The sequence below is a fragment of the Perognathus longimembris genome, chromosome 5 (genome assembly GCF_023159225.1).
Source record: "Perognathus longimembris pacificus isolate PPM17 chromosome 5, ASM2315922v1, whole genome shotgun sequence".
Lineage (NCBI taxonomy): Eukaryota > Metazoa > Chordata > Mammalia > Rodentia > Heteromyidae > Perognathus > Perognathus longimembris.
Window position 1 is genome coordinate 37843057 of NC_063165.1, and position 12646 is coordinate 37855702.

The following is a 12646-nucleotide window of genomic DNA, read 5'->3' on the forward strand; positions in this document are numbered from 1 at the left end:
GTTGGTGGTGTCAGACATGAGAAAGTAAACTTCAAAACTGGCACACACACACACACACACACACACACACACACACACACACACCCCAAATTTTTTGAGCATCTGTTCAAATGTTTACCAGTTATTTATATTGGTTCTTAATCTGAGTTGTCTGAATTGCCTGAATTGTCTGTTTGTTTTACTGTATGTTTGCTTTTCACTTTGGATGTAATTGTTCTTCATGTATTTTACATAATAATTCCATGCCTATCCTTTTATTAACATTTATCTTCTATATTTATGATAGCACTTGCTTTGCATCTTGTTATAGTTAATTACATCTTTTCTTTTTATAACTGGATTTTTTGTCTAGCTTTGGAGGATTATATATTATACTTAGCCAGTATTTCTTGATAGTCCCAGTATTAGTTGCCAAGGGGATCAACAACAACAAATTAGCTATTTTCAAATGGACAAGTTAAGAACTGAAAAACCCAAAATAACAATGACTTAAATAGTACAGAACTTTATTTTTATGAGGTCTGGAAGGAGTAAATCCAGGGCTCCTGCTATAAAGTATCAGGTGTCTTCTATCTGATCATCTGCTATTCATGGCTTCCCGTTCCCAAGATGAAATTACAATTCAAATTCTCTTACTCAGCCAGCTACGTTGTCATGAACAATCAGAAATGGAGAAAGGTAAAAAGAACCATGCCTTGTTTAATGGGTTCCCCCCGTGAAAAATTTCCATTATTTGCACTTATATTGCATTTATGATAACTTAATGGCATAGCACTACATTATTACAAAGTATGTTTACGCCTCCATAGCCAATAGAGACAATCCAAATTGCAAGGAGTCCTGCACCTAGCTAAAAACTGAGGAACTAGAAGCTGCCTAAAATTTATATTGTGTGGCTGCAAGACAGCTTCCATACAATTACCTGAGCTATTTTAAGTCTAGTAATTTTTGAGGAAAATATAACTTTTAATGAAAACTGATAGTGCTCTCTAAAGAGATAATTGATGGAGTCACTTTTAATACCTTTTTCCAGAGCTTGTTTACTTCTTATGTCCCTCTTCCAATGGAAGCACTTTCCTATTAGCGTTTTCTGCTATAGCTAGGCAGGCACAGATGTCTTAACAGATGATGCCTACTTGCTTGGAAAATTGCTATCAACCTAATGTTAATAAACAGCACCAATGCAGACAGAGGTACTTTTCCTTTCCAATCCACTGCTCAAGTTCATCAATCATTTACTCTACATGCCTGATCAAGTGAACAATGGGGATGTATCTTTCTGACCTGGAAAATGATCAACAAAATAATCTACTGGGGAAGGGAACATTTCCACCTAAAAGGGTTAATGTTGGGTATGTTTTTAATGAATGTCTAGGTTTAAGAAATAGGTTCTGTTTAAATGCTCTCATGTCTACCATATTTTTAAGAAGGTTTTATACTGAAGATGAATATAATAAATTCAATTTTTAATAAGTAAAGATGGAAACAAGTGCTTTGGCTTATAATTCAGGGTAGTTATTGTGCTTTTTTTTCTAGGCCTAAAAGATGAATTTTAAAATAGATTTCATCAATGTCATCTGTAAATTAAAAACTTTTTAAAGCAAATCATGTCTGTCTAATTTTGAGTTATTAAAATGTTCTGTAATTAGAATTAAGGGTATAATTTAGGCAAGCAAATCTCTTCTGATATTATTCCATATTACTCCTTGATCATGTCTATTAGTAACTAAGAAAAAAGAGGAAAGATAGATCTAGTTCTGAACTACTCATTTATAATTCCAACATCTCTTGAAATTCATGGGTCTGTAATTCAGTAAGTCATCTTCCTTCATGACTGAAACTGAACACTAGTGTGTTTAATGACCCGATAAAGCTAGGTTCTTATGCAGTGGTGCTTCAATAAACATATTCTCCATGCAACACTTTATTTCATTAATAAAGGTGAATTTATGCCACCAAGTACTTTCAAATTATAACTCATGTAAATCAGAGATGCTTGATTTTACAGCTGTGAAGTATACACTGCTGTGTAAAATTTCTATTTGTCCTCATTAAACAAGAGGATAAAGCTCTCAAGTCAGAAATTTATTTTCACTGTTCTAAGGTCCCCTTTATAGAATAATTGGGATTTTTTTTTTTTTTTTAATGCTTGAAGTACTACTTGGTTCTCTACCTGAAATCTCTCTTTATTGCCAACCTAGGAATTGTTTAATCTCTAGCAACCAGAATCAAGATTCTGGGGTCAGAGTTCTACCTTTGGATAGGAGAGCAAGATGGGGCTATCACCATGTTGAGCTCATGGAGAGGACCTGACACTGACCATTTCGGAGTAGACACTCTACAGGTTTGAGTCCCTTTTTTTGTATGAAAGACCTAAATGGGAAGTTTTGGCAGGGACTCTTATTAACTACTTTTCCTTTGTTTAGCTCTGATCTGCCCTTGGCCAGAGAAAGGTAAAGGTGCATGTTTCTGTCCAGTTGAAAAATAGAGAAGTTTGGGCATCAGGCAACCACGCTTATGAACTATTCCCTCTAAACCCTTGGCTTCCTTCAGTCACTTGGCCACTCCATATGAAATGTGACAAAATTCTTTCAAAATGTCTTTTTCTAACACAGGGACCTTTAACATGGTGATTACTGTATTCCACAAGTTATTAGAGTAGTTAAAATTGACTCTGGGGCAATCCTGCTTAACTGATCTTGAACCAGGCTAATCATAAATCTCTGTACTTGAAGTCTAAGAAATGGATATGGGTAGATATTATAATATATTGTATTTTTTCTTTGTCTAGATTAATAAAATGAATCATTATGCTTAAAATAACAGTGAAGGTAATATAGTGGAGATGTAGACTATGTTTACTACTAAATCACTGTCAAATGCTCAGCTACTTACTGGAAAATTAGTTTTTAATTACATAATGAAGTTGAAATTCAATCTCCTCTGTAACTTTTAAAATGTCACTCTATATCAGACTTATAAAAAGTGCTTTGTGATGCAGCCTTCCCCTTTTTTTGAGATAAGAACACAAACACTGGGTCATTGGGAAATGGCATAACTAAAAACATCTAGTTGAGACAGAAGATGCTTCTTTTTATATGAGCTTTACAAACAAGGATTTTCCTGAGTATTTAGGAAATGTTTAGATGAATACAAGCATAAATGAAGTAAACCAGCATCTTTGAAGAGGAAGAAACTCAATATACAAAATGATGGAATAAGACTATGTAAAATTTAAGTTATTTCCATATTGTAAAGAACCTACAATTTTTAAATTTCATGTTTCTGCATAATTTCCGAGCTATAAAATTGTCATGAATATAAGTACAAATTATGTAACTGCTTCCTTGTAACTACTTTAAGGGAAGTAAATTCAAACTGAGGGATGTAAATATTAATCTTTATCTTTTTTCAGTAGTGGCAACTGAACCCAGGGCTGACCTGGGATTTATCTGTGCTGCATCCTCAGTCCTATTTTCATAATTCACAACACTAAAGTAAAGATGTGATATTCCACTTCTCAGGATTATGTGAAACTTGTAACATAAATTGTTATTTCTGCAAATTTTCATTTATTATTTTCAGTCCAAGGGTGAGGACCATGACAACAAACTACAGAAAGCAAAATCACAAATAAAGTGGACCTCCTGCATGTGCCTATCTATAGACCTTTGAGAGCAAGCAAACACGCTCTATAAATGTACATTTGCAAAAAGGGCTAGATATGTACTTCCAACAGAATGCCTATTAATTAAAACTAATTAAAATAAAATAAAAAATAGAGTTCTTTGGTTGTACAGGCTACAGTTCAGGTGTGCAATATACACATATAGCGTTGGACAGCATATGTCTAGAATAGTGTAATCACTGCAGGCATCTCTACAGAATAGCGTGGAAGAAGGTTCAGTATCCAGGGAGGCTTAACTTGTAAAAAATAATTTCATTTTCCCTAGACTTTTTATTTATTTTTGTGGCATTTGGGTTTGAACATGGGCCTCACACAGCTCTTCTACCACTTATACCATAGCCCCAGGCCTCCCTGGAGTATTAGGGTTCAATCATATGATTTTGTTCTTTTCATTTTACAGAGCCTTCTGCTCTTGAGTCACATTTGAAGGTTTTTCTATATTACACTAAACATGCATTGAATTTCTAAACAAAAATAAATGTACTCCTGTAGAACAAGTATTAATTTAAAATGTTTTACTTGTCATAGTTTAAAAAATTTCCACAACTCTACAAAATGTAAATCTAAACTTACCTAAATCAAATAGGGATATAGTAGGGAAAGGACCAAGTAAATTAGTGGCTGCAGTAGTATAGAGCAGTAAATCAAAATACTAATATAAAACAGTTCTTAACTCACTGTTCAAAATTAAATGCACCAATTAAGGACAATTTATGAATTAAATGTATATTATATTACAATTAGCAAGCATATTTCTGAATATGTAGCAAGGGTAAAAATTCAAATTACCTTTGGAACTCAGTAGAAGTGGTAACAAATTGGCCAATATTTATTTTAAAAAGAGAAAATACAAAAAGACATTCTAAAAACAATTCCACAAATTATTAAAGATAATGCAATCATTTTACATACTAGCTATTTACTAATTTTTGTACATTATTTTCTGCCCGCTATTCTGGTTTTTAAACTTAGAGCTTTATATCTCTTTATGTAAAATGAATACAGATCATTTTAAACTCAGTGATATTCTACTTTAGAGAACTTTCTCTAGTATTATCATAGCACCTCTCTTCTCCCTAATAGCAATTACAATTTATTAATCTTTAAGATTATTGTACTAAAATAGATTTTAAAAATCTAAATAACATAGGTAAAAATTTAATTATAGTTATGTGCCTGATGTAATGTTCTGGCCAATGATGCTCCACATTTAACATGGTGCCTGCTTAAGATAATACTGACTGGTAAAACTGTAGCTGCTTAGTTTCTGCATGGACATTCTAAGAGATTTACACAATGACAAAATTGCTTAAGGATGTATTCAAACTTGTCATCAAATGATGATTATAGTTACAAATAAGAATAAATTAGACACACAAAACAGAACATTAGAAAGATAGCAATGGTTTCTAACGAGTAATATCATAATGTATGAGCTAAAGAATGCTTTAAGCAATAAAGGCCAAAGACAGAAAGTAAAATTTAAAAAACTATATGCAACTATATGCAAAAGAACACAATAAGACATATACAAAATTAGAATCTTTACTAAATCAGATAATAATTCCTACTACTTTGGAGTCACAAATCACCTCCCTTTACCATCCCTTCCACCACATAAATTATTATTTAAATATTACAAAAATGTTATTAGGTTACAAGTTCCAAAGTGCCATAATGTCTATATACTGAGATTCACAGTTTCTGGACTTATTTTTCCACCACTTAAACTGTGGATCATTGCTATCATGTGAGAATGTCTGTTCAACTCCTCTTGCTGAGCTTTCATCAAAGATTCTTTCTCTTCTAAACGACCTTCTAATTGTGCCTTCTGTACCTCCAGGGAGGAAGCCTAAGGAATTAAGAAAGCAGTTATTAGAAATTGAGAAGAGTAGCATGCATACCTTCACAGATACATAAATATGTATTGTATTAAGCTAAATTAATTATATGATAAATTTAGGTAATATATAATAAAAATTGCATATGCTTCTAACGTCAATGCTAGCAGCTAAGAACCTGGAGAAAATACTATATAATACTATTTAGAATTACTAAAAAGATAACACATTAATGTAGCCCCTCCAAAACTATAAATGTGGCATTAAGTTTTATGCTGCTTCTGTTATACTCTGTAAAATTTCAGATTTTTAAATCTAATCTGTTCTAATCTTCCTGGTAGTAAATGGGCCAGAAAGCACAAACTACAGTCATCACCCAAGCAATCATAATAATGTAAAAAGCACACTAGATGCAAGACACTAAACACATGTTTATTACTCAAATGTCGTTCATAGTCTCAGATTCAATCTCTTCATTTACAAATTAGAGCATTCATATTTAGGGATTAGTGCCTGTTAATGTAAGGACAATTTAAAAATACTTCAGAGAGCTCTTTGCAAATTATAAATATCTAAACAAATATGAAAAATTATCAGGATCACCCATATAAGCAGAAATAAAGCTATATATTTTCACTAAAGAAACAGAACATAATCTATTCAAGTTGACCCTTTCACAAAGACTTTTTAATTTTAATGCAAATTCAACCAAAAGTCTTACCTTAATGCTCAACTCTTTTCTTATCTGTTCCGTTTTGCTTAATTCTTTTCTAAGAATGTCAATAGCTTCATCTTTATCATTCTTTTCTTTTTCTAGGACTTTAATATTTTCTTCTTGCACTTTTGCTTTTTGATACAAATCTTAAAACAAAAGAGAGTCTCTATGTAGTCAGTAGTCTTATACTGATATTACCCTGAAAAGTTTAGGTAGCTACTGCAAAATCAAAGACAATGAAGATAAAGAAATACCTATCTGGATATAAGTTTCTTCAGAACTTGCTAAAAAAGTCATCATGAAACATCTCTTATGACTGCAGTTTATAGAAAACAACACATCTCTATACCTTTCTCTACTTCCTATTTAAAGTATAAAATGCCATAAAGAGAGGAAGGGCAATCCACAGAATTTATAAGGGTTACAACAGGAAAGCCAAAAACATAAAAGGCAGAACTAGAGGTATGACTCAAGTGGCAGTGTATCAGCTGTGAGCAGAAAAAGCTAAGGAGAGTTCTAGGCCTCAAATTCAAGGCCTGGTAATGGTGTGCCTATGTACACACACTCATACTCAAAAAAACAGTAACTAAAAGTTACTTAGCACTGCCACCTGCTGTTATGTTACTTAAGTATTTTTTAAAATTTTATATTACCACCTATATTTCAAAGAGGATGGCTTTTCAATTCAATCAAATTTTTAAAAACTGTTCTTGTGAAATGTTACAGTATGGAAAAGGAAGTTGTTTATGAAGTAATTTAAAGTTTAAAAACTGAGAAGTAAAAAATAATAAACTAAAATAAACAAATCAGGTTCTGATTTTCTTCTAAAACAACATATGCTAAAAACAGACAATATCAAACAAAGGCTACTTACTTGCTAATTTACATTCTCTATCGACTAACTGGTTCTGGACTTCTTTTCTCTGTTCTTCTTTCTCAATCAACTGGGCAATAGTTCTGAAGTCACATAAGGAAAACAAAAAAAAATCACCGAATCATAGCATTTCTTTTTGTCTCTAACAAATCATATTTAAAATAAAATAGTAAGAACTATAACTCCCTGTAAAACCTATCAAATAAATATTTTATCTAACATAAATGATAATTCATGAATTTTATCAGTAAGAACAATGTTCTTTATAGAAAACCATTTTTTAAACCCCAAATAATTAGGATAAAGAATTAAGAGATTTTACTTTTCATTTTGTTGCTTGAGTGACTCATTCAACTTCTTCACTGTCTCAATTTGTTTATTCAGACAATCACAGGTAATCTCTAGGTCTTCATTTTTCTTTTCAGTAGTTTCATTTCTAAAAGGGCAAAGAAATGAGTTGGCATTGTTTCATGGATAAAAACACAGTAGAGAAAAGAAAACCATAGTGTTTTTTTTAAGAATGGTAAAGTCCAACTTTTGGCTAGCTGATGGGATTAAAAGTTATTATCAAGTGGAAATGATTGACATCAGTCTCAGTTATGGGCATATTGTATTAGTTTACAACCCACAATCCTGCATACACAACTGTTCTTAAAGAGATGTAGAATTAAAAAGTTCTCTGTTTCTCTCTGCATTTTATTTTGCCTGTATGGTAAATTGTGGATCAATTATTTCTAAAGTGTTACCCTCTAAAGCATGATTATGTTTTTTCATGTTTCTCTGAAAAGAAAGATTTAAAACAGAAACAAAACAAAAAATTAGTTACACTGACCAAATTTGGTTAGATGAAATCTTTATCAGTCAATCCCAAGATTTTGTATTTTTCACAATCTGAATTTTTTAAAAAAGTATCAATTTAACTCAGCAGTTTACTTAGGATAGATAACTTAGTCATAAATATAAACAAAGTATAAATCATAACTGAGAAGATTTGAACACTAGCACGCAAATATCTGTGTTATTAGACTGGATGTTAGGAAATTGTCAATATTCAACTATTTTGATTTGCAGAGATGAGCTATTCATATAATTTAAATAAGACCAATTGTGACAAATTCATTCAACAACTGCTAACAGTGCTAGTGCATCTCAATTTGTATCAAGCACATAAAAATAGGAATTGTAGGCCAGGAGCTAGAGGCTCCTGCCTGTAATTCTACCTATTCAGGAGGCTGAAATCTGAAGATTAAGGTTTGAAGCCAACCTGGGCAGGAAAGTCTGTAAGAGACTCTTATTTCTAATTAACCACCAAAAAAGCAGAAGTGAAGCTGTGGTTCAAGTGATAAAGCACTAGTCTTGAGCAAAAGAGCTCAGGAACAGCACCTAGACCACTAGTTGAAGCCACAGTGCCAGCACAAAAGAAAGGGGTTGTAAGTTACCAAAAACAAAACAAAAGATCCTTCCTTGACGAGTTTATATTACAGGTAACAATTGATATATTATAAATAAATAAAAGAAGTCAATTGAAAAGACACCTTTTGATTTCTAACTTTGCTAATGAGTTTGATGAAATAATAGTGCCTTTTACTATGACTTAAATTTCTCATTATTTAAAATATTGCAGAATTTCACCAGAAAATATTATTTATGTGTTGTTTTATAAAAGGACTTCAGGAGCAGAGAGAAGACATGCAATGTGTTCATTATAAGGTCTACCCTTAGAACAGACACTTTACCTCTGAAGAAGTTCCATGTATGATTTTGTCAGCACTTCATGTTCTTCAGCCACAGCCTCTAATTTTCTATTATGTTGAAAGAGATGTTCAATATCATTCTGTGCTCTTTCTGATTCAAGCTGTTGTGACTTCAGTAAAACACTAAGTTCTTCATTTTTTCTCTCAACTTCTCTAAGCATACCAGCAAGTGTCCGTGCCTTAAAAGAAAATAGCACATGGTCTTTCCTATTATTATTTATATATAGTTATGTACCACATAACAATATTTTGGTCAACAACAGATTGCATACCTGATGGTGGTCTCCTCAGATTATTGCCTAGTTATATAAAAAGTAATTATCTTGTAAATAGATTCTGTGATGCATACAGAATGATCAAACTACCTAGAATACACCGGAGTATGTATATATAGCCCACAATTTAAAGGATTTAGCAAATGTTCAATAGTTCAGTATCTACTGGGTTATAGAAAACATTATCAGTCATATTTATTTGATGGCCTGATAAATCTGATACAGGTTAAGTAGCCCTTATTCCAAATGCTTGAGATGAAAAACTTGCTAGATTCTTTAAGATTTTGGAACATACCAATGAACACATTAGTAACGAGGCATCTTGGGATGGAACATGCATTGAAATACAAAAAATTTATTTATGTTTTCTAAATACTTTATACAAATACTTTGAAAGTAGTTTTATACATTTCTAACAATGTTGTGTGTAAAAATAAGTTTCATGATATAGAACTTTTTACTTGTGGTGTCATGACAGTGCTCAAGAAGTTTTAGATGTTGGAACATTTTCGATTAAGGATGTTAAATTTTACAATTGTAATGTAAGGATGGCCAGGTTAGTGGAAATGAATAAAAGTGCATAATAAAGAAGCCCTATATAAAGTATTTAAGTAAAAGGGCACAGTCCTTGTGGTAGCCATTAATACTAAACTGATACCCAAGTATTCTCCTTTCAAGTAAGAATCAAGAATAAGAATGCATCTCAAAATATTTAATGTAACACTTAAAAATCAAGCTAGCTTAACCAAAGTGTATAATCTAGAATTAGTGACATAAAATGTCAGACAAAAATCTAATCTTAACCCTTTTTAGAGCATAGGTTATACAAAAATCTATTAGTGTTATTGTTGGGAAATTTTTTCCGCAACATAGAAAAGCATTAAATTCTCTAATAAATGTATAATATGTCTGATGCATATAACTTAGAACATTACAGTGTACTCTGAGAAGAAATGGGAACAAATTATTCTAAAAATCTCTAGCTTTCTTGTAATTTATGGTATGAGACAAAACAAATGAAGCATGTTAAATATGAAAGAAAAATATGGTTGTATGCCTTTGCCATTTTTTTAAACTATCCTTACTTTGTAAAGATTTTTAAAAAATTTTTTCGTTGGTCGTGGGGCTTGAACTCAGGGCTTTGGCACTGTCCCTGAGCTCTTTTGCTCAAGGCTAGCACTCTATCACTTTGATCCACAGCCACACTTCCAAGATTTTAAAGATATTTTATCATTGATTTCAAAGCCTTTCAAAAGCCAGACGGCTTTATTTTAATTAATTAATGAAGTCATATTAGGTAGGTTTTAATTTTTAACCTGCTTGGAAGTCAAATTATTGAAAGGAATCTTTCACCAGTAAAGTACATTTCATGTATATACAGATTCTCAGCACAATGTCAAACTTACCAAGCACCTATCATATGCCCCAAATATTATATGCATGGAGGTACAGAAACAGTCTTTGACATCACAACTAGATATTAAAAATGATCTGATTTTCACACTTTTTGAGAAAGGTTAGCAAGAGGCACAGAAGAAGGACAGCCAAACTCATTTGTGGTTAAGAGAAGACCATGGTAGGTTCTAGGAAATGGTAGTATTGAAACTGGAATCTGAGAACTATGAGGAATTAGGAAAAGAAAGAGAAGATATCTTCTGGACATGAAATAGAATGGTTTAAAACAAAAAGAAAGGATAGCATGGGAAGTTTCAGAAAATGCAGATATGATCCAACATGCCTGCCTGTGAAGAATAAGGATTTGTAATTAAATGAAATGTACTCTTACCTAACTTATGTAACCATAACCCCTTTGTACATCACCTTTACAACAATAATTTTTTTAAAAAATCAATGGCATCTGAAAGCCAACGCAGTACTATTACAGGATAAGACCGCTGCCTCGGGGACCCCTGGGTGCTGGGAGTGAGGGAGAGTAGAACTAAATCACTGTTGGCAGGAACGTGTAAAGTAGAGGAGAAGAGAACACTAGACTAAAAGTAAGAATAATAATTTAGAGATATTTACGGTCATTGATGCAAAGAAGGAAAAGAATATAACCTATTAAAAATAATGGTAAGGGGCTGGGAATAGGGCCTAGTGGTAAGAGTGCTAGCCTCCTATACATGAAGCCCTGGGTTCAATTCCTCAACACCACATATATAGAAAAGGCCAGAAGTGCTGTGGCTCAAGTGGTAGAGTGCAAACCTTGTGCAAAAGAGAAGCCAGGGACAGTGCCCAGGGCCTGAGTCTAAGCCCCAGGACTGGCTAAAAAAAAATTAAAAGATTAAAAAAATTAAAAATAATGGTAAGAACTAGAAAGAGGAAACACTTAAAAGGTAGAATTTCCTGGTGAATACATACAAGAGGTAATTTTTGTTGTATCTAGGTTTCTAATTTGGAAAACACTACGAATAGTAGAAAATAATTAGGAAAACATTTTAAAAAGGGAAGAATAATTAGTATGCTACTGGTTATGCTGAGGTTGAAATATTTTGCAGCTATAATGGAAGGCATTTGTGCTTATAAGGAAGATTTGTGCTTATAAGTATAAGAACATTAGTATCTTAGAAATGGTTGAAATCATAAAATACATAAACAAATTTATATATACATAATATAATTCTGAAAACCATTAACACAGTATATAAAAGAAGAATATCACCATAGCAAAAAATAAATCAGAAGATAGTAACATAACCAAAATTAAAGAGTTTAAAGAAGCCAGGGACAGTGCTCAGGCCCTAAGTTCAAGCCCCAGGACTGGCAAAATAATAAGTATATTACTAATATTTTGCATACTTTTGTCATTTATTCAATTTTCTTCTAGTCAGACATGAATTTATAATATACATACCTCTGTCTCAGCTTGAGTTCTTTGACATCGATACTGAGCAATCAGTCTATCCGCTTGTGCAAGAGCCAGAGCTTTCGCTTCCAAGAGATCTTGCAATCTACTTTCTTTGGACTATAAGAAAACATAGATTTTCATAATTTTAAGAAAACATTTATTATAGCTTACTTAACATAATTAAGAGAAGCTTGTACTCACGGCTAATGTGGATAGCTTCATCTCATATACATCCATTATATCACATATTCTCATGTCTTTAATTTGATCCCTTACCTACGTTTTAATAAAATAATTAGAAAATTGTAACAATTGCAACTAAATCATCACAACATATAAGTAACACAAAAAAGAGAATATTATATTTGGTTGATAAGCACATATTTCACTAATCTCCCCACAACAGAACAGTATCTGGATAAGATTTGGTATGCAAATAACACATTTTAAATCATTTCCAAAGTTGGATTGGTAAGAGAAATGCAAACTAGGGAAACAATGAAAGCCATGTTAAAAGTTGGTAGAGCTATACGATTGTCTTATCTCATACTCTTTCCAAATTCTCCATAGTATTACTATCTTGTATATCAATAAAATTTCAGTGATGATATTGCCTTCTAAAGGTGTTAAAAATGTTATATAATCAGTGTA

At 32.2% G+C, this 12646-nt stretch overlaps 1 protein-coding gene across 1 annotated transcript in view; it reads right to left on the reverse strand.

Annotated features, from left to right (window-relative positions):
* Positions 1-4488: 4488 nt before the first annotated feature.
* Positions 4489-12646, reverse strand: part of Cip2a (cellular inhibitor of PP2A) — a 34474-nt gene continuing 26316 nt past the window's right edge. Inside the window, exons 15-21 of the mRNA XM_048346565.1 lie at positions 12197-12271; positions 12002-12112; positions 8855-9051; positions 7441-7554; positions 7119-7201; positions 6251-6390; positions 4489-5540 (exon numbers count right to left, since the gene is read on the reverse strand). Coding sequence (XP_048202522.1) covers positions 5370-5540; positions 6251-6390; positions 7119-7201; positions 7441-7554; positions 8855-9051; positions 12002-12112; positions 12197-12271 — 891 coding nt within the window. The 3' untranslated portion in view covers positions 4489-5369. The remainder of the gene's footprint in view (positions 5541-6250; positions 6391-7118; positions 7202-7440; positions 7555-8854; positions 9052-12001; positions 12113-12196; positions 12272-12646) is intronic.